Source organism: Sparus aurata, chromosome 5 (assembly GCF_900880675.1).
Source record: "Sparus aurata chromosome 5, fSpaAur1.1, whole genome shotgun sequence".
Lineage (NCBI taxonomy): Eukaryota > Metazoa > Chordata > Actinopteri > Spariformes > Sparidae > Sparus > Sparus aurata.
This window is the reverse complement of record NC_044191.1, coordinates 15,150,429-15,176,146: the sequence shown is the minus strand read 5'-3', so window position 1 is coordinate 15,176,146 and position 25,718 is coordinate 15,150,429. Positions and strand designations below refer to the sequence as shown.

At 41.5% G+C, this 25,718-nt stretch overlaps 1 protein-coding gene and 1 long non-coding RNA gene across 3 annotated transcripts in view; one reads left to right on the top strand and one right to left on the bottom strand.

The window, feature by feature from the left end:
* The window catches only part of LOC115581776 (uncharacterized), a 28,465-nt gene extending 4,544 nt beyond the window's left edge, over positions 1-23,921 (bottom strand). Inside the window, exons 1-2 of the long non-coding RNA XR_003984067.1 lie at positions 23,683-23,921; positions 2,852-2,973 (exon numbers count right to left, since the gene is read on the bottom strand). This is a non-coding gene — a long non-coding RNA (uncharacterized LOC115581776). The remainder of the gene's footprint in view (positions 1-2,851; positions 2,974-23,682) is intronic.
* Positions 1-25,718, top strand: part of sema4c (sema domain, immunoglobulin domain (Ig), transmembrane domain (TM) and short cytoplasmic domain, (semaphorin) 4C) — a 109,996-nt gene that overhangs the window by 64,436 nt on the left and 19,842 nt on the right. For both annotated transcript variants that reach the window (XM_030417158.1, XM_030417157.1), the window contains 7 exons: positions 3,593-3,747; positions 8,773-8,835; positions 11,722-11,820; positions 12,217-12,310; positions 12,871-12,990; positions 15,016-15,167; positions 18,010-18,185. In XM_030417158.1, coding sequence (XP_030273018.1) covers positions 3,593-3,747; positions 8,773-8,835; positions 11,722-11,820; positions 12,217-12,310; positions 12,871-12,990; positions 15,016-15,167; positions 18,010-18,185 — 859 coding nt within the window. The remainder of the gene's footprint in view (positions 1-3,592; positions 3,748-8,772; positions 8,836-11,721; positions 11,821-12,216; positions 12,311-12,870; positions 12,991-15,015; positions 15,168-18,009; positions 18,186-25,718) is intronic.

The following is a 25,718-nucleotide window of genomic DNA, read 5'->3' as shown; positions in this document are numbered from 1 at the left end:
AATAAAAAAACAGCCACCTCAATTCCAATCATTCCGAGCACTTTCAGGACTTTCCATTCAGGTTGAAAGTTACGCTTATTTTCTTGTTTTCTCTTTCCACCTTCAGTGCCTTTGATGTGATTTCCCTCAGTTGACAGGAACGTAAGCGCTCTGTGAAGGTGAAACGTGTCGCTTCGTGTGCGGTGGGTATAGAAAAGGATCACCTTGTGCCTGTCAAGAGCAAAACATGACCTCAGAGACTGTTCAGTGACATCACTGGCGTCCTTTCGCTAAAATGGTGACTTGTGTCAAGCTTTAAGTAACAGGCCTCACTTTTTCTAACCCTCCTGTCTTTCGTTTCACTCCCACACACATCCATCCAGCAAAGCCTGCTCCATGTATATAAGTCTATTTAGTCCCAACTAGGCCACAGCGTCACATGTGCAGTTAGTCACACCATAAATCACACTAGTTCCTGCTGTTCCCTCTCTGGATTTCAGCTGCTATTTTCAGTCGGGAAAAAACGGTGAAAGAAGTGGAAAATATTCATGCTGTGGAAAACAAAAAAGGGAATATTCTCATTTAATTTATGCGATCGCCTTACGTGCAGCGCGGGGCTGTCGTCGCCTCGCGTTTCGCTTACGTTCCATCGGCCCGGATAAAGTGGGGGAGCGGGGAGGAGAGGGAGAACAAGGTGACACTACAAGCAACAAGAGGGTGGATAATGAAAACTAAACACCGTCCTTTCTCCCGTTCCTCCTGTGTCTGTCTTGCTTTCTCATCTTCTCTGCACCAATAGTTTGTCTGTATGCTAGTCAGGGGATTTGAGTGGTGTGTGTGTGAGAGAGAGTGAGAGCGGGCGAACAGTAAAAAAAAAAACAGTGGGTGCATCTTTTTAAAATTTTGATGAAAAAAAAAGTCGTCTCTGGTTTTGCAGCAAACCCACCAGATGGGAGCGTGGAGGGAACATTTTGTGATTTTTCTCATAATCCTTGTCAGATTGTTTGTGTCGGTCCACGGGCAGCGAAAATGAGGAGCGATCCAAAAATGTGTGCAGTCCTTAAACAAATGAGACGGTCCCTGGAGGAAACGCATCGATTCTGCTATTTGATCAACGACTGCCTTTACAAGGAGGCTAATATTCCATTAATACTCTGAGTGATAGCCTAATCAGAGGAAAAAGGCCTTATTTAGGACGTGTATTAGAATGCGATTCGCATGGATGTTCAGCCCAGATAATGAACAATCTAATCACACCTGCAGATTTACTCCCCATTATAAGCAAGTTTAAGCTCTGCATTCGGCCCACGTTGTCGCTCGCATCTAATTTTTCATTCCCAATAATGCCTCCCGGTCCGGCTCTAAATCCCTGCATTGTTGTGTGTATATAGGTGCCCTCTCCGTCTAGCCTAGATTAAGCTGCTGCTCTTAATGCTGCGCCGCTGAGTGTATCAGGCTTTTAACAATCTTTAGTCTAAAAAGGCAAAACACAATTTAGGTTGTTTTCCAAAACAAGATTAGCCGCTTCTCTCAATTTGAAAATTACCCTTCCTAATGGTATTTGTATTGAACATGTGTATGAATACAAACCTCCTGGCATCTGGCTCGAGAACACACTCACTTTTAAAGCTGGCATTAAAGCGGCGGCTGATTGAAGCTGTTGGAGGTTAGTTTCTTTTATGGATGAAAAGATTGTGATTCCGCAGATTGTGCAGACGGGCACCCATTTCTATCAGTCCTAGGGTGGTATCATCTGTATTCATCACTACCACCGCTACTTTAAAAGCTCTCAACGCTGCTTTCACTCTGCTGCTGGATTCATAGCTGCTGGCTGTAATGGGCGCTGCACTCTTCATCAAAACGAGGGCTGGGAGAGCAAAAAGGAATCACTGCTCCTTGTTTGTTTGCACAGCTTTTCTAAATAGACGACCACCTTATCTCTCTCCTGACATGCAGATCTGGAACTTATCGGACGCGCCCCTGCGGACTTAGAGTAAATACAGAGCTTGTGAAGCTGAGTTTCATCCTGCAGGAATCCCGTTGATCTTGAAGCTTGATACTGCGGCTAGTTGCAGCAAACTTTGTAGGGCCTGATGAGTTGTAACATTTAGAGCTGGGGGTTTTATTTTTTTAGATATAGCTTCAGTTACCTTCATGTTTTTGTTATTTTCCCCATTTTTGTTAACTTGAAGTGTTTGACTGTTGTTTCTCAGCGTGTTTAAATTGTGGATTATTGTGCGCTACTTTGCTTAGGTAGTCAAGGACATAGCGGAGGTGTAAATGCTTTCAAATTGAATCTTGTATCCACTTAAATGGAATGAGAGGGCGGATGGTTGAATAGCTGCCGGATTGGGAGACACTAACAAGCTAGCAGCCATTTTTTCAAGCAAAACTGAATACATTTATTTTGGCCACACACAGAGGCAGTGCAACAACATTACGAAAGTATTTTGAAAAAGTTGCAAGTGGCGCTGGCGAAGATGAGGATGTGAAAATTAAGGGAGAAGCTGCACTAAATGGGTAAAATCATATATGCTGCAGGGACAGGCTCAAGGGAGGGGCTTCCCATTACTCTTCATTGTTCTGTTCTCATGCTTTGATTGGATCAGCCCGTTCCTACTCCCAACGCACCTGATGTTTAAAAGTTTGGCATCTTATGTTAGGCAGGTTGCATAACTTAAGTCAGGTGGCGAGTGTCAAGTTTTGTGACTTACATCAAATAAGTTACAGAAGTGAATGCAGTTTAACCCAAAGTGTGATCTTTTCCTAAGCCTCACCAAGTAGTTCTTGTGCCTGGACATAACCGAACCATGACCATTGTGCAACGTTGATAACAAGCCGTATTTTGATAATCTAACCAGACTTTCCATACTTGGTATTGTTGCGAACTTGACTGTGGAGGCGTGGAGAGTCAGGTAGACGTCACAGTTTGTAGGTTAAGGCCGCTGATCAAGCTGTTGTATTTGATGAGCTGTGAGTGAGAACGTGCCGGTCCTGAAACAACACAGATGAGAGTGTAAAAAAACACAGTTAAGTTGCAAGCCATAAAACCAAAACAAGCGAGCTGAAAGGTGTTAAAATGCTGAGAGATCTCAAGAACCGTGGAAATGTTATGTTGGGTTTGTCTCTTTGAGCAACATCTTTCCCTGCCTTTTCTCATAATGAAAGATTTGAGGATTAAAGGCAGGTAGGAGCCAGGTAATGGACTGCAGAAAACCTTGACAAGCACATTAGCTGAGAGTTCATGAGCGGGTTATCTGGCTGCAGGGTTAAAATGTGACAGAGCTCTCGGGGAATGTGACTCCGTGTTGTGGCATCTGAAAGTTGTGTAAGAACAACACACTCGCAGCTCCTTGTGAGAATCAGAGATGAGGGTGAGATGCCACGTGCACAGCCCCGGCAGAATGCATTAAGCTATAGATGGTGGAGTGGGCGAGGCTCGGTGGTGCGAATAAGCTGAGACATCAACAATTCAACAAGGAAGCTGTGAAATGTTCTTCTCGGGTTTTTATTCAGTCATCTGTCAGCAGATCAGCGGAAAGGAAAGATGATCTGTTTTGGCAGTTGTGTATCATCAGTGATGTAACGGTGCATCTGCGCGTGTTTTTTCCAGATGTGCTGGACAGCATGGCGAGGTTCAGCGTCCAGGGAGTCTTCAACTACAGCATGCTGACTCTGTCCGACCTTGAGAGGGTTCTGTACGTAGGCGCGCGGGAGGCGTTGTTCGCCCTGGACCCCAACGACATCAGCAAACAGCTACGGCCTCAGGTAACACACACGTCAACACAAGTGAATGCACACACTGACTCGCACACTTTTCAAAGGCGGACTTAAGGGGATTAAAATTAAATTCAATATTGGAGAGGAAGGTTTTCAGGAAAAATAATTATATTCACAACACTGACTGACTAACAGTTGGTGGAAACACCCACACATTCTGAAAGGCTCTGGTAGAAATGTAAGAAATTAAATGATAACACGTGAGATTTGATATCACAGAGCTTCATGATGGACAGCTCAAGAACAAAGAGCGCCATCTCCTCCACACGGGCCGATTGCGTACCGAGCACTGCAGAGATAAACACACATTTCAAATGCTTAATTTAAATACACAGCATTCAATTATGATATTAACTGTGATATAATTATTCTAGAAAAAGCTTAAATATTATGGAGGTTCAGCTTGGATAGCAGGAGAGGAGAAAAACATAAAGAAGAAGAAGAATCTTGCTGCCTATTAACTTTCAGATTGACCTTATTTTATTCTTTTTTCCACATTTTTGGACTCAAGGACATTTGAGAACACACACACACAAACACACACACACGCACACGCACACACACACACACACACACACACACATGCTGGCAGATAATCAAAGAAACAAATAATGCCATAATAAAGTCGACTGAGTCATACAAGTTGTTTAGCATTTTATTGGTCTGGCCCTTACTTCTGTTATTAAATCTTTGGCCGTTGTAGAAGCTAATAATGTTCGAACCTTCCAGCAATTTAATACCTTCTCTAAATATATTAAATTGTCCTCCTCCAAGGGTCAGAAATATAATAAAATGTATTAATTGCTGCTGTCGGCTAAGAGTCCTCCAGAAAAGAACCTTACTTTTGCTTTGACCCAAGAGCAGTTTTTGAGTTTAATAGAGTGTTTTTGGAGCGGGTTAAACCACAAACCAAAGTGCTACAACATTTTTTATTTTATTTTTTTCAACAATAGTAAAACATGTAGGGCTGTACGGAGGCCTGAAACTGACAAACTGTAGTTCAACGTTTTCATGCAATCACTAAAAGTTGCTGTAAAAACAAGATACTAACACTTCAGAATGACATTGTCACAAAGAAACTTCTTACAATTTCATTTAGGAAAGACGTTCTTTAACATTATCAGCTTTTGAGCTATTTTGGACTCAGTTCAAATGTATTTCTGTCATTTTTCAAAGGTATCACTTTATTTGGAGGTTATTTGCAGTTGCTAAAAGCCTCCAATGGCTACAGTGTGAGTAAGCTGCCAGATATGAAGATCATAATATGTGTGGCTGTTGGCTTCAGTGTTTCACTCCTATCAGCACAAAACAGTGTGAGCATGTGGGAGTATTCGGGCGCTCTCACACACAGTCTCTGGCCCTATACCTCAGAGTTTATGATGCACTCATTAGATCATGGTTTTACTGTCCTTGTTTTAATTTGGGTGTCTTGTTTCTCCTGCCTCACACTCCAGGGCAAACCTGTGTGAGAAGGACCCTATAAATACCCTTGACGTGACCTGACACGCACTTACACAAACAGTGATGCGGAAAAGCCTCAGAGGCTCAATCTGGTTTTGCTTTGCTCCCTCAATAATTGGTCCATATTGCAATCAATACAATTACAGCAGTCCAATGGATGTGCAGCGAGCCGCCCGCGGCGGTTTGGGGATTGTTATCTGATTTACCGCCGTAATGAGCAGTTATTAGATGCGCGCACGCACATACACTCGCGCTGTCACACGCAACACAGGCACAAGCTGTTTGAGTGAGGGTTATGAGTCTTACAGTAATGATAAGACCACCTGTTGTCAGCCCCCGGTGTGCAGTGCAGAGGAAAGGAGCCAACACAGAGAAATGACTGCACGAGGGCGAGGGAACGGTCTATCCCCTCTGTCGCCATCTGCCCATCACTCTCTCACCCCTCCTCCCCCTTTCCTTCCTTTAGTTGCTCCTCTTGTTTTTTTTTCTCCACCCGCTGTCTCTCTTCATTACTTCCACATCTGTCTGTCTTTATCCCGGAATAGTTTCTGGGGATATTCTTCTCAGTATTGTGACTTTTTTCTTTGACGCACAGCTCCCATACGTCTCGGAAGTGCTCCCTTCTACATTATTTAGTTATGTTCTCTAAATAAAACCAAACCGTTACAGTTTTGACAAAATTTGCAATAGTCATGCTCTGTCCTACCTTGCTCCAGCATTTTAAAGATGTGGCAAATGCTGTCTGAATGACATGTATTCAAGTGTCCTTGCTCTACAAATGTGTTTTCTGAGCCGTCAGTGTACTCTTACTCTTAGACTTTCAGCCAGCTCTTTGGGTTACAGGAGAACCAGTGGTCTATTTTTATTCATTAGCTAATGGCCAAAGCTTACGTGGACTGCATTATTTGCATGTATGAGTTAAAACGTCATTAGCATGCGCTATTCAAAAATACTAAAAAGAAAGTGGCTGGCTAATAGCACTGAGCTCCTTCCCAAAATAAATGTTCCCACTTCATTTTCAGAAGGTTCAGACCTTTCCACTGACTATGTGAGGTACTTATTAACCAGACTTACCTTCAAACATTTGCCACATTGAGACTCTACAATATGTTTAAAGACTCTAATGGGAAGAGAGTTGAGAACGTGTGTCGAAGAACTGCTGCTTATTATGAGCACCGTGAGTTAATGTGAGGTAGAGGACTTTTACTTTGGCGTATGTCTCTTTGTAGGCCATTAGTCATTAACACTGAGAGCTTCTACCACATGTCAACTTACTACTGCCTGATATTTTTGGTACAATACCTGATGGTAACACTTAGAAATGGTACATTTACAGTTCAACTAAATGAATAATGTTTTATTAACCATTTATTAACAAATACGTTCAAAAATTAAGATTTTTCAAAAACCTGGGCCTTTTATTTACATGTTTTGGTTTGTAAAAGATTCATATTACCAAAAATCTTCCCAGCTGGCAGCCACAACACAGCTGCACTGGTTGCAATGTAATCCTATGTGGCAACTCCGACGGTTAAAGTTGGGTGTTTGTTTTTGCCACTCACTCGAGAGATTGCAAAGTAAGTCTCATCCTTGAACGAGATTTGTTCTTCTGGTTACAGAAAAGAACAAAACAAAACATCCTATCTCTGTAGGAATTATTTTTGTCAGTAATTCTGTAAGACATCTGAAATAACAACCCTTCTGCCTGTCTGTGGCAAAAACAAGCACATTTGGTGGATGTAACATTGCTGCTGGAGTTGCCCCCAAAGGATTACTTTCCATGCTTTGCAGCCGTATCGCAGCTGCCAGCTGAGGCGATCTAAAGTATGGATCATTTACACACCAGCAGAGGTAGATGCAAGGCCCAGGTTTAAAATTACTGTAATTCCCATTCACCAACACATTCCATTCAGTGAAATAACTATTAAATTGTTTGATTAACGTATAATTTACCATTTATGAATTGTTATGTACCTGATCAGTTGGGAGCAAATGAGGAGTGGATTTCTCTGATAAGGTAAAAAAGTAGAGCGTGCCTCACTAATGAGAATTCCTTCGGAACCAATTAGTAGTAACCAAAACTAATTGTTTAATTTTTTGCTTCATTTTATCTTGCCTCCTTTAAAAGCTGAGTACATTTGTTAAAAGCACAAATCATACAGGTAATATTTCACAGCCATTCAGTTATTAAATCTTGTCCATTAGAACTCCATCATCTCTGCAGCGACCATGGAAAGAATTAAATTTGGCCACTCTCTGAAGTGTTTAGAAGAGCAAAGGTGAAACATCTTCTTGTGCCTTGCCAGTGAAATAATGTGATATCGGATAAGAAATGCTCTTTTCAGAGAATTCTAACTTAGCTAAAAAAAAAAAAGGAAATGACTTGTACTGACTATATTAAGATATAAAAGTCAGTGTTGTAAGTCTATTTTGTGCAGTCCATCTGATAGTGCAGTTTCGGGCTATAACCCATTGTTTGATTGCTGTTGCTTTAACTCCAGTCAAGTAAATCTGAGTTTGATACTGAATGTGCTACCCGCTCTCTGCCTGTAATGGCCAGTGTAATTATTTCTAATTGTGCGGAAACCTCTCAGTAAACACAGTTCATATTTTAGACCTCTGTCCAGTTCAGCCATGTGTCACGCAGTCATTGAAAAAAGCAGCTACTGTAAATAATACTGAACAGCTAGGGTCGACATAAAATGTGGAAGAATGTGCACGTCTCTTTTTCATTCGCTCCCCCCTTACGTGTTTCAGCAGAAGCCTGCCTTTTGGAGGATAAAAGCTTGTCAGTGGAGTAGTACGATTGCATTATGGTGCACTTTCTCGACAGTCAGTCTCTGATCCTTTAAACATTGCTGTAATCATTAAGGAATTTTTGCTGGAGTAAGGACCCCACAATTTCCTACCTACCGCTAACGGTGTGTGTGATGGGGCCAAGTCAGACGCAGCGCTGCCAGCCAGTGAAGCTGGCTCTCTGCGGTGGTGCTTTGTCCCTGCACCCTCTGGGGGGCTCAATCTTTGGGCTCTTTTAACTTAACTGTGTCTTCAGCTCATGCTGAACTATTATAAGGTTGTACAGTGTTCCCAAAACCACTCTGTACCTATTTGGTGGGTTAAAAAGGACTACACACCTTTGCGCGGTGTGTCATTTTTGTAGTTCGGTCATAGAACATTTTCGTTTCTCAGCACCGAAATGTGCTAGTATGATATAAATTGTGTCATTCTGTGGTTGTTGCCATAGTAACAGCAGCTAGTGGTCATAAGTGCAGAGTCTACATGCTGAGTTCAACAAACTGGTAACAAGGAAAGCGTGATTTTTTTTTATTTTTTTTTTTGCCATGGTGTGCACCCTATTAGAAACAAATGAGGTGGGGACATGTACTCATTTATTCACAGTGTGGATATTTTTGCGGTCTCTACGCCAAGAAGTGAATATGTTGTATTAATACATTCTAGTAGAATGTATTGCTTATGGGCCAGAGGGAGACAACATCATTCCTGGAGACGACGTGGTGCCCACATTAAATCTGTCTCTTTTCTTTTCTGCAGATTGACTGGCCAGCTCCGCAGGATAAGAAGAGGGAGTGTGTTGCCAAGGGCAAGAACAACCAGGTAACATGGATTCCAGCTGACACAGTGTCACAGTCGTTGGAGTTACCTGCCGGGCTCAATAGCATCGCGGCAGTATTTTTTTTTTAAGACAGTAGTTTATGAGAGCAGCATTAATCACTTCACTTTGCTCAATTACATTTTGTCAAGTCGGTGTGGGGTTTCAAACTGGAAACCTTCCAGTCATTACATTAGCTCACAGTGCATCTCCCAGACAGGGCGAGGATCAGCAACTTTTGAGGGGGGGGGGGAGAATTCAGGAAGTGTTTTGTCTTGAGCAAGTCCTGCTCCAGAAAGAATCTCATAAGACACAAGCTGAGGCTTTATCGATTTGATGATAGGCTACTAATTACACTGCATTAAAGTCTAAGATTAAAAAAAAAAGAAAAAGAAATACAAACACTGTTGCTAATATGTAATTACCTTGTATCAACACAAGTGTGGCTCTATGTCGTTGTTTAGAAACTTCTTTTTCTGCTGTAAGGCATTGGAAGGATGCAAAGTGATCTTGCCGATGAACAGTTAATTATCATTCAGTCAGCAACATAAAATGTTAATGGTACAATTAAGGAACTAAAAGTACATTTGGTGAAATTGGCTTTTGAGACCTATGAAATGAGACCTAATATGCTTTTTCTTTTTTTTTTCCTTTCCTAGACGTGTTTTATGAATATACTTGTGCATGTAAAAGATCGGGTTATGCCAAAGTTAATAGGTTGAAGTCCGCACCGAGAGAGTTTCCTCTCTCCCACAGAATACACTGCTCTCTAAAAGCCTCGTCAGTAGCCTCGCCTTTAATTCTGTGTCCTTATGACAACACTCTACCTCACAGAGCAACACATTTGCATATTTTATTCCTGGCGGCTAGGTTGGCACGTAGGAATTGACTTGGCACAGTTGCCCTGTTGCTGTTAGTGGTACTGGGTCAGGCCTGCGTGAGCTGACCAATCAGAGAGGACCACTGTAGATATTTGGGAAGAGACAGGAGCTAAAACAGAGCTCTTCAGACAGAGGGTGAATACAGAGCTGCTGCACTGGATAGTATCAGTAAACTGATGTGCTTTTTCAGCATTAAAGCATGTTAACATATTCTAGTAATAACCTAAACTAAAATTATGAACCTGAAGATGAGCATATATCTGCTTTAACCATAGATGAGAGGGTTAATACCACTCTCATGGCTGTCTTTAAGTATGAAGCCAGTTGCTCAGTTTAGTTTATTATAGTCTAGCTTAGTGTACAAACTGTAAACAGGAGGTCATACCTAGCCTTACTCTGTCCACCAAGTTGTAAAAACAGGCTAGTTGTGACCCTCTGTTTCCAGTCTGTATGCTAAGCTAACAGCTGCTGGAAGTCGCTCATTTAACAGAGAGACATGACAGCGCTATCAAGGTTCTCATCTAAATCTCAGCAAGAAAGTCTGTTAATGATGTAGCACAGTTGGAGAGGCATTCTTCAATCAGATAAAAGAAACAATTAGCAAATCTCATGATGACGCTCCATATGTTCTGATCTCGCTGATCGTCAGTGTTTCCGACCATGTAGTTCCTTCCCCTTCACTTTTGGCACTTTTGTAAACACAGAGGAGTGAACTGGCCCCAGATTCACACTTCAGTCTCAGTGAGAGCTTCTCCCTGCTCGGGCTGCATCGTGTGCATTTGCAAGCAGTCTCGTTTAATATTTTATAGAAACACACAGCTGTTGGAAATGAAGCTAAAACTTCTGTCATTGCTCAACACTAACTTTTAATGTGGTTTAAGGCAAGAAGTTCACTGGAATTCAGTAGCAGAAACACCACTTTAACTAAAGTTGATGCCGAAGAAAAAAACATGTTGATAGATGAGTGTAACAAGAGTTTTAAAAACACTCCAGTGTTTTCAAGCAGTTATAAAAACTTAATGTGTAGTCCAGATTCACCTTCTGAAAAACTGATGTTTTTTATGTTACGGGCTGTTCTGTAATACAGCATGAAGGCCTGTGATCAGGACGGTTGAGCCCAACACATATAGTTATTTATATATAACAGGCATTGGCTTGCTATGCAACAATAACCATATGGTGTTTACACTGCCTGTCATTACGTTTAATGATTAGTCTTTTTATGTAACGCTGTAGTTGGGGCTTGTAAGAGACCGTCTGCCAGACAGATCTCATCCTGATTATCCTCACTGATTGCAGGAGCTGTAAAAATGAATTTTTACAGAACTCATTTTGTCCGTATCACAGCAGAAAGATACAGATAATGTTTTGCTCCAGCAATGGCAACATCAACTGGATGCACTGAATTATTCATTCCACTAGCATCATGTGTGAGCATCTGTTTCCAATTCCGTTCAAAGAGCTTTATTGTTCATCACAGAGCAGACATTAAAGGCCACTTGTCATAAAACGCTGCATATATTATACTGTTAATTACACACATATTCTTGGAATGGAAACAATCTGTCGCTTTCTTGTTCGGTTTAAAGGTTAATCAGATGATGTGGCTGCATTGCTACATCGTCTATTAAGAGTTGTCCTCAATAGTACACTCAACAGTACGCATAAGGTGTGTTGACTGACATCATAAACAAATCAGAATACAATGTAGTTATTGTAGGCTGCTTATGTTCATCGTCTTCACCTTCAAGTACAAGAAAAATGGCACGGTTTCTCTCGCTGACTGACCAACTAAAATTTTAAAAATCTCATAGTGCATCTTTGAAAAAAGATGATCATCTTATCTGTCAAGGTTGTGGAGGCGAATTTGGTGAATTTAATTGTTACACTGAAGCATCGGAGTACAAGTTAATCTCAGAGGATGTGTGAGCGCACGCTGAGAAGTCCTCATGTTGAAAAAGGCTTCAGCACCGATTGACCCTCTAACAATTCCTCCACTCTCCTTCACAGACCGAGTGCTTCAACTACATCCGCTTCCTGCAGAGCTACAACGACACGCTCCTCTACACCTGCGGCACGTACGCCTTCCAGCCAAAATGCACTTACGTGGTAAGCGCGTGTCTGTGTGTGTCAGTGTGTGTTCATGTGTGTTTTCTCTAATAGTCATGGTGAGCCAGCTCTGACAGGTGTCAACTTGAAATTGTCTGTCTGACCTCGAGCTACGACAAAGTAAAAATAAATGCAATGGAAAAAAACGTATCTCACGCTGTGTTAGCTGAATGTGTGAATGCTAGTGTGTGTGTGTGTTGGTGTGTGTGTGTGTGTGTGTGTGTGTTTGTGTGTGTGATGCTGATGCGATAGGACAGCATGGTGAGGGGCGAAGCTACAGTTCTTGTAATGGACAGACAGAGCTTGCAGCTGTGACATGTAGGTCATAATACACACTGGCCACGAACCACCTGTGTTTCTCATTTTGTGTGTGTGTTTGCATGTGTGTGCTTGCAGAACGCCGACGATTTTACCCTCACCGGGGCGCCGGAGGACGGGAAGGGTAAATGCCCATATGACCCTGCCAAGGGGCATACCGGCCTGATAGTGGGTGAGTACAAGTGTGTGGGATAGTGTGAGTACATATTGTATATAGCTTTATCTAAAAATGCATGTGTATAGACTAACTGTTGATAATATACGGAAATACAAGTTTTAAGATACAGTGTGTCCAAACTAATGAGATGATCATTCTAGGATCATTTTAAATAGAAAATCCATGATTATGCATTAACATTCACGTCAACACCAAACAGTCAGCTGCTGTTCTTCCATCTCAGTGGTTTGAACTTTAAAGTGAGCCGCACCGTGTTTTTACAGCTCCGACCGAAGCATAAAACGTCCATCAACTCTCCGCCGACCGCTCCCGCCGCATTTCCCATCTGTTTCGTAGCCATGCGATTGCGCCGAGAGTCCAGAAGACCAATTCAGACTTTGCATGCTGCATTCACTTGAGTATGAGCGGCTTCAGCGAGCCTACAGGCGCCCATTCTCTCATTCTATTTTGTGTCTCCCCGCTGAACCGCTGACCTTTCTCCTCATTGTGAGCCCGGGCAATTGTGGCAGAAAAACACAATTCCAACTAAAGCTTGCATTTGTTTGTTTGTGCAGATAAGGAGCTGTACTCAGCAACGCTCAACAACTTTCTGGGTACGGAGCCAGTCATTCTGAGAAACCTGGGCCTACAGCACTACAGCATGAAGAGCGAATACTTGCCCGCCTGGCTCAATGGTAAGTGAAAAAGAGGACACAAGAAATGCAAAGTGAAGGAAAAAGTGCAAGTTTAAAGAGGCAGGGAGGAAAGGGAAGGGGAAGGAATGGGTAATTTATGTTTTTACAATTTTCATCAATTCTCATGTCTGTATTTGACAAAGTTTTGTGCAAAAAATTCCCAAAAATTGACAAAGTTTCTTGTCACTGGGAAATGAATGGTAGAAAGCAAAAAGGCTTTAAGAAGGACGGTGAATCTGAATGACCCTCATTGCACAGTGTACAAAAAAAGTGAGTGACTGATGTGAGAACGAATGACAAAAAGAAACGGAACATAAGAAAAAAAGAAGTTACTAAAATAAATAAAGTAAATCAAAGGCTAAAGGTTGTAGGCGATAATATTTTACATGAAAAAATCCCAGAGTGAGAAAAGGCACAATAACAAATAGAAAAAAGATATGTAGGCCTGAAACATATAGTAGCTTTAGCTAGCGAGTAGCTTTAGCTAGCGAGTTCCTAGCTACACTGCTTATACGACTTATGTGTTGCTTTGTAAAGGCAATACAAAAGGCTACAAACAGTACAAGGATACCTTCCAGCTGTTACTATTACTGTAAGTTCATGCAAACCACAGTGTTCTTGGTAAGTATTAAACAGGATGCCAGTTGGAAACCTCTGTCCTGGAATAATACTGAGAAAAAAGGTTAAAATAATGGATGAACACCATTTCATCCACACTTGTACAAAATGAATCTGATCATTACTATTATATTAGTATTATTCTGCATCAGCTCGGATTCAAGGTTTCCTCCAAGACATTGTGAGGCTGACAAAATTAAATGTATTAAAATAAAATAAATCACATTAGAGGGTGATAGCACTGGCTTCTTTTTTAACAGACTTCATAAAGAAAGAGCCAGAAACATGCGAAAGAACAAGAGAAAGAGGAATGAGTTGCAGGAAATGAAGCGCGGGACTCGGCTACAGTGAAGGATCGTTATCTTTTGGGGGAGAGGAGTGAGTCACTTGGAGAGAAATGAAGGGGAGAGAAGAGGATGAAGTCACAGCAAGAAAATGGGCGATGAAAGAGGAGACATTAGGATAGGCAATGAAAAGAGGGGGGAGAGGTGAGGGGAATGGAGAATGTAGGGGGGAGGAAGGAACGAACATACAGATGAGGCTGAGGCTTGGACCGATCTGTCCGTTTATTATTCATGCTGATACAGAGCGATTATTAAAAACTAGACCAATGCGGCCAGCCTCACCTTAATTTAAGCAGCTTCTGACCAACCTAAAAACAATTAATTGAACTGTGTTGCAGTATAGAATTCTTGCACACCACGAGGGCTTAAAATGCTGCTCCGGAGGTTTTAACACTGAAAAGAACAGCACATCAGGGGAAACGTTGTATTTTATTTGCGTAGATATGGTTGAATTTAAAGACCCCAGCAGCATGAGTCAAGAAATGTAGATATCTGCCTTTTTAAAAGAAAACAAAAAAACAACAACATATATAACATATATAACATACATACATATATATACAGGGTTCTCCCCAGGAATTTTTAGTGTAGCGGCGCACCGTCTGTCCGGGGGGGTGCGAACGCTCGTCAACGTCAGTCCCGGGGGGGGGGGGGGGGACACGGACATGTTTTTTTTTACCACCTAATGAGGACTGAGTGTAGAGAGATTCTGAAAAAGACAGGGAGGACGGGAGGAAGTGAGAAACACAAAATGGGCCGCTAATAGTGAACAGTCGAGAGACAGAGAGCGAGAAATGACTGGGGGAGAGATGAGACGAAAGACAGAGTGATGATAGAAAATATAGAGGTGAGAAGGGGCGGCAGGGAATGAGATGGAGGTGTCAAGCTTGTGTGTGTGTGTGTGTGTGTGTGTGTGTGTGTGTGTGTGTGTGTGATTCAGTCCAAAACGCACCTGCAGGCTGAGGCTGTCTATTTGTTCGGTTGTGATGTATGTCTTCACCGTCATGTAGAAATACAGTTTCTGATACCGCTCTTCTGTGTGTAAATGTTTGTGTGCGTGCAGAGCCGGACTTTGTGGGCTCGGCCCTGGTGAGGGAGAGCAGCGGCAGTAAGGACGGAGATGACGACAAGATCTACTTCTTCTTCAGTGAGCGAGCGTTGGAGCTGGACTGTGACACTGAGCTCACAGTGGCCCGGGTGGCCCGCGTCTGCAAGGTAATAACTTGCGCTGATCATCAGAGCAGATTCAGTTAGGAACCTTTTCGCGTGACGAATGTGTGTGAACTGAAGGAAAAAGAAAAAAATGTGCACAGGGACTGATTTTCAAGCCCCAACACAAGTTTTAGGTCCGGAATCATAGTTTCATGCGGGCTCGGCTTGAAATCATCTGTGTTCTGTTTTTCTCCAGCTGTTTTGGCAGCTGTTTCTGAGCATTTAATAATGTGAGACAGCAGTTGCTAACAGTTTTGGGCTTGCAGACTTCAACAGGAGGTGCCAGTATAAGGAGGCAACCAGTAGAGCTGTTTTACAGCTATAAAATGTATATAGAGTAAATAAATATACCTATAAAGCTGATAAATCACACTTGAATTAGCTACGGCGCAGCTAACAGTCGGTTCCAGCAGTGTTGGCTCTGCTTTTAGGTGGAGCACACAACTTTCTTAAATAGCGAAAACAGCAAGTACTGCTGTTCACTTCAACTTAGAATGAGTTTTTAATTTCCCTGTCTGTGAATCTCCAGACTCGTATCCGGACTTGAGGGCAGAGACTTGATGAGCATCCATCGAATTGTGCGACAAATGTAGACTAAACTGCACTGTTCTGTCCGCATACAGAACATGTGCTTATGCAACAAAAATACATCGTGTGAAAACTAAGCAACAGAGCTTTAAAATACATTGTTTCAACTTTTAATAAAGCACAAAGAAAAAAGCTCTTCCTGTTCTGCGCTGTGAGTCGACCACAGCAACAGGAGCAAATGAATCCAGCTCAACACCAGTTTACTAACAATATATTATGTGAGCACAATCACACTGACATAGACGTATTTGGTAATTAATGTATTCATTTGCCTAATTAATGACCTCATTAAGATAACTGATTAGGTTTGATATACCACAGTGATTACGGCCAGACATCAGAGGTGCTTCTCGTTGCGAGGCGAGGCGCTAAATGAGACTTTGCACTGCAGTTCTTCTGTTTTTGTGCGATTTCAGTGACCCTAACACAACAGAGGTTTTGTGTAACGTTTCAAATGCGACCAGAGCACATTTAAAACTACAAAACATAGACAGATTGTTAACAGTCTGAGGAGATGTGTGTAATTAGGTGTACAATATATTATGCGCTGTTTTATGGGAAGTGCCCTTTAATGTCTGCACCGTGATGAACAATAAAGCTCTTTGAATGAAATTAGAAACAGATGCTCACACATGATGTGTACTGGAGCAGTGAATAATTTAGTGCGTTCTGCTGATACTACTGTTGCAGCGGAGGAGCAATGTGTGCATCTCGCTGCTGTAATATGAGCATTTGCATTTTTTTAATTCATTTTTTACAGCACCTGCAATCACGGAGGATAATAAAAATGAAATGATGCGTCTCTTTTGAGCCCATAGAATGCTCTATAAAGGGGCTGTTCATCAATCTATATAATGCAATGTTTGTTTTATGTTTGAAAAGTGTTATTATTTGGCATTTCAATGGCAGCCATGAACATATTGAGGGTCTAAATGCTACTGAAGAGGTCTTATCAATGAGACAACCGCTCAGCCTGACAGCTCACATGGAAAAAGTACATTGTATGTACAGAGGTTGTATTTGAATTCATTAGGATAATGAAATGCAACAAAAGCAACAGCTACAGCATAACAGAGTCGGAAATTCCGCAACTAAAGTACTGTTAGCTTTATCTGAGCACCAGGTTGAACAATAGAGCTTCTTCAAGTGCTGTTGTTGCATCTGTGGCCACACCCAACAGTGACGTCACAGTGCACTGACCACGTCCCAGAGTACACTTCTACATCATTGCAGCAAGAGCAAAAGTTAAAGCACAACAGGCCGAGAAGAAAAGGTCTTCTGTAAAGTTGTCCTACACATCACATTCTTGCAACACATGGCTCATGCAATACCTTCCACAGAAAGCCCTGTTTAAGATCTTTACTTGAACTTGCAAAGAGGTCAGCACCATTAAATCCCCAGGAAGATAAAGATCCCCCAAAAACATAATCAACGTGCAACGCATTTATTATTTGTGTCAACATGGTTTTGTTTGATAACTTGTTTAAAGTGTCTTGTTATTTATTCTAATTTATTTAATCCTGATTTCATTTACTCCTTCTGCCTCACTGAACAAAATCTATGATATGCAAAAAATACATTTTTATTTGTTAAAGTTTAACTGTGTGATTTCACTGACAAGTCCATTGTCAGCGTTGATGAAGGTTCTCGGCCTCGGTAATTCTCAGTGCTGTATCGTAGCCAAATGGATTTGTTTGTCAGTGTATTAGCATGAGTATGCTTATGAGATGTCACGTTTCGAGGTCTCTTGTGTAAGTTGTATATTAGACTACAAATGGCTACATAAGGTTGTGATGTTGCAAAAGCACTTGTACGTACTGGTTTTAAACTGAAAGATTAATAGAGGACTGTGAACAAAGCTTCCAGGTGTCAAGCTCTACATGGTGAAGCTTAAACAGTAACTACACATTAAAGTATGTTTACAGGTCAATGTATGCACCAGGTTTTGAAAAGGAAGAAGTATGCATGGAATAAGCTGTCCATAAAGCGTCTACTAGTGTTACAGGACTGCAATGCTATATCAGTTTTCAAACTGATGAAACTCATTCACTCAAGGAATTTTATCAGATCACATGCAGCTTCCTCTGGAGCCACAAAAGGCTTTCTACACTGTATCATACACGCATTTGTACTACCCATGACCTGTAAACACACTTTAATGTGTCAAATTGTTGGAGTTACCCTTTACACATCAAAATAATTGATGTATAATAAACCCGTATCAGCCATTGATAAGACCCGATGTGTCCTCTCTCAGGGGGATCTGGGTGGCACCAGGACCCTGCAGAAGAAGTGGACCACCTTCCAGAAAGCCCGACTGGAGTGCTCTCTACCCGAGCGCCACGTCTCCTTCAACAACCTGAGGGCCGTCTACACGCTGCCGGGCCAGGACTGGCGGGGAACCACCTTCTACGGCATCTTCCACGCCCAGTGGTGAGTCACTGTGAGCATGTGTAAAGGAGAGTTTGACACAGCTCGATTTCACTCCATCCTCCGATAAATGTGAGTTAATTATGACATGTGCCATGTGCTGTCAGGGCAGGACACTACATCACTTTGGCAACATGTCAGATACGCAGATTTTTATTAAATCATGGGTCAGCCAGTCACGCTGATATGATGGCTCTAATTATGTACTTCATGTGATTAGGTATTTTCTGTATAATTACAAGTTCAATAAAACTGACAGTGATGAGAGTTATTTTAAGTGGCTACAACTCAAGTGTGCTCGAATGTGTTTTATGGGTGATTTAATGTCACATGGACTTTAACTTGTTCCAGATGATATTGAAACCATTAGCTGAACATAATCAGATTGATTCCATTTGGTCCCCTGCTTCAAAGAAAAGTACACATGTTCATCCGCAGACTAAGCTTTTTACAAAGATTCCTTTAAGAAAATATTGGGTTAAAAATGGACCCAGCATGTGTTAGTGTTGCGGTGTTAATTCTACCAAGTATCAATGGGTAGAAAACAATCCAATAGAAGTGCTGTTGAGATCCTGTAATGCAACAGTAATGGAAAAATAGTGAAAACATCCCATTTTTGTAAATTTAACCCAATATTGCTATTTTGACCAAAGTTGGGTTGGGTTTGAAACACTACAGGAAACCTAGCGTAATAAATAAATAACCTGGTTACATTTACAGAACAGGATAGAAATGTTAAATGAAGCCTGGTCAATATTTTTCTTGTTTCACTTTGTTGACATCTTACAGTCAGAGCTTTTTACAGAGAGTATTTTGGATATCTCCTCAAATCAATCAGAAAACAGGCCTTCTGTCAACAGCCAGAGAAAAAAAGAGTATTTGCCATGTTTTCCAGAATAAAATGTTCTATAAATCAGTCCATGAATGATACATGAACAAACCCCTTAGTGAAAACCTTCAGAATATAGATAGGAATGAAACTAGAAAGTCTGGTATACTTACTACTGATTTGTGGCTCGGAGTCTGATAAATAAACTCATTTTGAGAAAAACAGGGTTTCAACATTTGAGTTCCATGAAACGTCCCTTGCTGATTACTAACATTGAGATAATTATTTTTGGAAATATAGGTTGTCTCAAAAATGTTGTTTGAATATGAAAATAAGGCATTGCCTGATTAAAACTTCACACATTTGCATAATTTTCCAGACTATTAATCTAAACCTTGGATTGAAGCCAGGTTTAAAATTCCTGTTTTCGTTTTGTTTACATATTAGAGCCATGGTCAAGTATTTTTGGGGCCTTTTTTATGGCTTTATTGATACGACAGTTGAAAGATGACAGGAAAAGGGATGCAAACATTTCCAGAACAAACATCTGAACTAAAATAAACACCTCCATGTATATTTTGGGTCCTGTTATGGAAGCAAAATAGCCCCAAATCTTAAAATTGACAACTGCATGAAAAGTGGTTTCACCTACAGCATCTTCCTTTAAGCCAGTCTTTCTCAGATGGCTCAATCACAGACTCACCAGTCTAGACCAGTAATTTGGTTGAAACAAATCAGTGATATTACTCATTACTTGTTATAACTTCAGACTTGGGTGTCATGACTATTAATTTCTTCTTGAGAGCAGAAATTCATCACACCATTGGTTATTTTAGGGGTAAACAACATCTCTTGATCATCTGGGAGACAAAACAGACTTGACGTTTTTAAATTTTTCTAGCTTGATAAACTGAATGTACGATGCAATAATCATTTCTTTTTTTCTCTCTTTTGTAGTAACTATGGAGAAAACTTATTTTAAATGTGATAATTAAACTCCAAGCGGGTATTTAAAAGGATGTCGACAATAGTAAGTTAGTTTTGATAAGTGCTTGTTGTTTGATTGGTGGGATAAAGACCGACATGTGTTGGACCACCACATAGCCAGACTGTAATGTGTTAATGAGTTACTTATCAACAAAGACAGAGGAGTGAGGGCAGGAGGTTTTTCTTTGGGAGGAAAGTTGGAGCCTCTCTCCGACTGAGGGTAATGCCCTTTGATGTGAGTCTTTTGTGTTCTTCAGTAAGATACCATATCGCAAAGTGAACCAGCTTTGAACTTCAAGCTTTGTTTCCTCATTCAGAGTTCCTTCTGCTGCTGGAAAAAGAAAGGCTTAATCCTTTTTCTCTGTGTGACTCGCCGGGGATTCCTTAAAGCCCCCTGGCTTTGATAGAGATAACATTAAGATAATTGGACATTATGTAAATGATGACTCGGAGTTCAAGGCATAATCTCAGTGAATAGGCTAGCTTTTTAACTTGCTAAGACATCAGCGCTGTCCTTTGGTGTTGACGTTCACCTTATAAAATCTGTGACACTGCTGCCCATTAACAATGCTGCACCAGACTGGAAGAGCACTCAGTTAATGGACACAAGCTTTTCTGCCCAGTATACTGCGGCAGTACGCACTCCTTTTAAAGCTATGTTTGGAGCTGTCTATCTTCATGATTGTCAGAACAACAGCATTTAGCCCCAAAAGTCCCAAATAGTTGCGTTGTGTATAGCGATTCAGTGACCTTGGAAAGAGGAGGTTCATTTCCCAAATGGATTTGTCATTTATGAATATTAAGAAAAAATGTCATCCCAATGTCCCTCGCAGTGCAGGCTAACTTTGTGAGAGCCCCAAATCAAAAATGGCTACCAGCAAACAACTTCAATGGAGGTTATTTCTTCAGTAGATGCACCCACTGTGCTGCACAGCATGTTTTCTGTTTTTTTAATGACAAATTTAAGATGGTGGACAATTTTCAGCTACAAAAAGGTACATTTTTCAAGGTGTTTATAGAGCTGTAATGAAAACTCATAGTTGAGTTTGAAAAAGTAGGTTTTCATTGATCATAAAGGTCAAAAAGGTCAACAATTGTGGTCGATGAGAACCAAACTTTCATTCTCCATGGTCACAGAATAACACGATAAAACGTTGAAAAAAAAGTGTTTGTTGGAATAGAACATTAGCGTACATTAGTACACGTAGGGCTGGGCGATATGGACTGATAGTCATATCCCGATATATTTAGGCTGAATATCGATATACGATATATATCCCGATATTTTTATGCAAATTGAGAGCAAATGTTCAGTCAAAATCAAAGCCAAATATGACATGTGGGTGGGAATTTCGTCATTTTAGGGGCAAGTCCATTTGGCCTTCAATTTTTTTTTGTCAGGGGCACCAAGGCCACATGACAGGGCACAAAGATCACTGAGTAAAATTTGTTGATTTACTTTCAGACTGATAACATAACATCCCAATTTATAATAAGACATGGATTATGTATTAAAACATTTTTTAAATACCAATATCAAGTTAATGTTACATTACAAAACAGTTTTTTTAAGTAGGGTTAGGGTGAGGTGAGTTTTGTGACACCTTACTGAATATTAGTGTTACTGAATATTTCTCCCAAATAGAAATTCCCCCAAATTATGGCATAGCACATTTTTTCCAAACAAAAAAATTATAGAATAACCAGCAGGAGACCACTGATGTGTGGAATGATTTTGGCGACACTACACTCTGAATAATAGTGAAGTTATTGAATATTTTTTGTAGTTTCTCTTTTCAGTGTTGCACTTTGTAGACGGTCCCTGCGCCCTCGTCTCACAGCTGGCTGACCATACAGACCAGAGTTAATGTCCAGACGCTCCATTTGATGAAAATACGGGTGTAGCTCGTTGTCTACCTTACTACGATAGTAAAGAGCCGTCAGTTGTGTTTTAACAAGGTTTCACTTATGAGTTATTGATCCGGGAAGTTCGAATCTGTAAATATATTTCCAACTTTACCGGATTAAATCCTACCACATAAGTCAGTTACGTATCATGTCAAAACCGGCTGAGCTCGCTCGCTGTGCTGTAAGTTTCGTTGTTCAGTTTTGAGAAGCTGCTGCTGTGTCAGAGGCTTTCACGTGAGATCATCGTGATGATGAGACTCCACCTGCGCGAACTGCGGGCTCACTGAAGTTACTGTGAGTGACTACTGTGCACTCAGGTGGCTGTAATTCAAGACAAGCTCGCTACGCTGTCCGGTGGCCGTGCGATGATTTTTTTTCACGGGGCATCAAGGCCAAAGTGCGGGGCAACAGCGGCCACCAAAGTGTTTGTTGAAGAGTACCGGAGTGTCTGTTCCAGCCCCTCCCCTCTCTGTGCATGAAAGAGGAGGGGCGGGGGGAGCAGTGCAGAGAGCTCCGGGTCAGCAGCTTGCCCGGAGCAAGGACCACAGCGCAAATTTGAACTATATCGATGTATGCAATATGGTCTAATTCCATATCACATTTAAAAAATATATCGATATAAGTTTTATATCGATATATCGCCCAGCCCTAAGTACACGTACATCAGAATCTACATAATAAACCTGAATTTGTATTTGATTAGTTCATCTGAATCTGTTGATTCTCCACACTCACTCCTCTCATCACTTTAAAGCCTGAAACACACCGCGCCAACCGTTTGCCATCTGAAGTGTTAGGGGAGACTCAAACGAGTTCGGGAACATATCTGTTCGGTGTGTTCAGCTGCGTTGCAAGCTTTTGGAACCGCGTGGACAGCGGCAGCTTCGATTAAACTTGCGAAGTCTGAGCGCGCTGGCTGTTGGCCGTCTGAGCCATTGGATACTCTGATTGGTTTCGTGCTAGCTGTATGATCATTCTGATTGGCGGTGTGCTAGCGAATCAGCGCAGTGTGTGGGAGGGGCGGAATACTTATGACCATTAAGGACCGTACGATAGAGTGGACTGTTAGCGCCTTCAACTGGTTAAAGGGGAAATGGCTAGCAAAACTCATCTCTCCACGGAGGAAAAGCAGCGCTATGTTACAAAAACAAGTATTTTAGGATTTGATCCACATGTACTCCCAAATGGATTACTAACCCCGCTTTTGTCCGCACAACATTTGCCAAATATTTGTTTTGGCGATAGTTTCATTTACCTTGCACACAACCCTTTTTTTGTCAACGCTGACAATAAAAAGTGCGACTTGAAATTCAAAAAATCAAGCTGAGCTTCAGCGTCTGTCTGTGGAGGACAGCAACACGGCCAGGCTGCCTGCTGGAGGGAGGAAGAAGGCGAGGAGCCTGAGATAAAAATTCGGGGATGAGTTATCAGCAAACGGGCACACCACGAGAGAGTGTCCCGCAAAATGATCAGGGTGATGGAGAAACAAATGTCCGCCACCATGAGTGACAGCAGAGATGAGGAGTTTCCTCCGCCGCAACAACTTCACTTGCAGAAGGATGCCAGAGAATTCACCGAGAAGCTGGCGAAATTTGTGACATTTTCATCCCGGATTTTTGTGAGGAAGGAATTAAACACCTGTTCCAAATTGCCGCCTGGTCTTTTAGGTGGTTGAAACAAATAAACGCCCCGGCTATTATTTGGTATTTTACGGGTGCTAATTTCCACTTCTGCTAGCTAGGCTAACTAACTTCAGTTCAGAGTCAACGAACTTACCCAAATAAAATTATCACTGCACGGCCTGGAGTGTTCTGTCGGCGTCCAGTGAATCCTTCTAATTGCAGCTATCCACTTCTGTCTCCTTTCTGTGTTCTTGGGAATGTTATAAAATATGTGTCCATCTTTGTTTGACTTGCAGTTATTACAGCCTACAGAACAGCAGATAGACGGCATTGTTTACATTAGACTACCGTAGCTCCGGTCCTAGGACGGTCTTCAAGATGGCGCTGTGACTCATGTGTGACGTCATATGTACTCCGTTTCGTCATTTCCTGTTTTCATGTTTTGGAGTACTGGCATGAGACTAGTAGGGCTGTAACGTTACACGCATCGAAGCCGAAATCGCTACACTCAGATCCACGAACCTGTCTCGCGCTGTAAGAAGGCAGAATCGCAACACAACTACCAGTCCAGATCCAGTACTATGAGCTGTAAGTAACACCACATTAACACCACAGCGGTCGTTCGCCAATTCTCCGCCATTGTTCGTTCACACAGAGCGAAACACCGCTGTTAAGAGGAACCGCTGCGTAATTCACACAGAAAGCCGGCGTTGCGGCTCCTAAAGAGACGTGACGGTGCACGTCATGATGATGACGTGTGTGTGTTTTCAAGGGGTTTCCCCGGTGTCTCCCCTGTCATCAAAACCCGACGGAGGCTGTCTTCCGGGGTAAAGTTCACTAAAGTCTCGGTCCGGAGGGCTGACCGTCGCGGAGATTTTTTTTCATCATAAACAGTCCAGTGCTTTCCACAAGCGCCGACTGCCGGCCATATAGCCGACAACACAGTTAACTCCAGCCGGCTACTTTAATGACTATTATTTTTCGATTTTAATAAAGTTAAATGTTTTTCTAACAGACTGACAATAATGTCAAACTGAACCGCACTCATTAAAATTGTGATTCGCTGTGCTTGTACTGATAATAATCACAAATTACTCCGATCATCGCCGACTTCATTGATCACAAGGGAGAGAAACTCATCCGCGGCCCCGACACGCGGTGTGTGTGCGCGCGCACTCAGCGGAGTCAGTGTGTCGGCCGTCGGAGGCAAGAAACAGGGCTCACCACAATACGCTTATTTTGTCACCGGTAATCCACTCTTCTCTTCCAGCGTCCATTTAGCAATACCTGCGACACGTGCTGGCATCAAAAAACACTGTCGGTTGTACAAATGAAACCAAACGGACTCTAAGAGTGTATTTTCATTAGTTGCTAAGGGAGAAACGTTCACTGAGTGTTTAATTGTGTAGCCACCACTGCAGACTGTGAAGGTGTCATGCACCGACAATAAGATATTTACAAGCCCAGAACGCCTCATGATGCAATATTATGTGAGCTTGTATAGCCTATTATTTATTATTTTCAGTGCGCAAATCATTGGTGCATTAGCGTCTGGCATACTTAGTTACACTAATGAATAAAAGAAGATGCGATATTTTGTAATAATAATAATATAATATATAGAGTAGATATTGATGCTGATAATAATAATAATATTAATAATAATAATAATAATAATAGAGCAAATGTCTGAGAAATTAATATAGGCTGCCTGTTCTGCAGGCACACTTAGGCTAATAATAATAATAATAATATGAACGGTTTTGGAGTTCATATTCTTCTCCTGCTTTGAATGTTCATGTTCATTGTTTATTCCTGCCCATAGGTGTGGGAAAAATGCCACCGAAAAGAAAATGTAATCAGCAGACTCTGGAAGGCTTCTTAAAGAAGAGAAGTGGTCAGTTGAAGTGCTTCAGAATAGTATGAGTATGAGTAAGATTCAGATTACTTTATTCGTCCCAGAAGGGACATTCATTGTTGCAAATTCAGTTTTTTTTCAGATTATTTATTTCAATGGTAGCACTTATACCATAATTAACCAGTGTTGGGGAGTAACGAATTACATGTAACGATGTTACGTAATTTAATTACAAAATGTACGTAATTGTAATCCGTTACATTACTGGGAGAAAATATGTAATTAAATTACAGTTGCTTTTGGAAATTTCAATGATTACGACTTAAGTTACA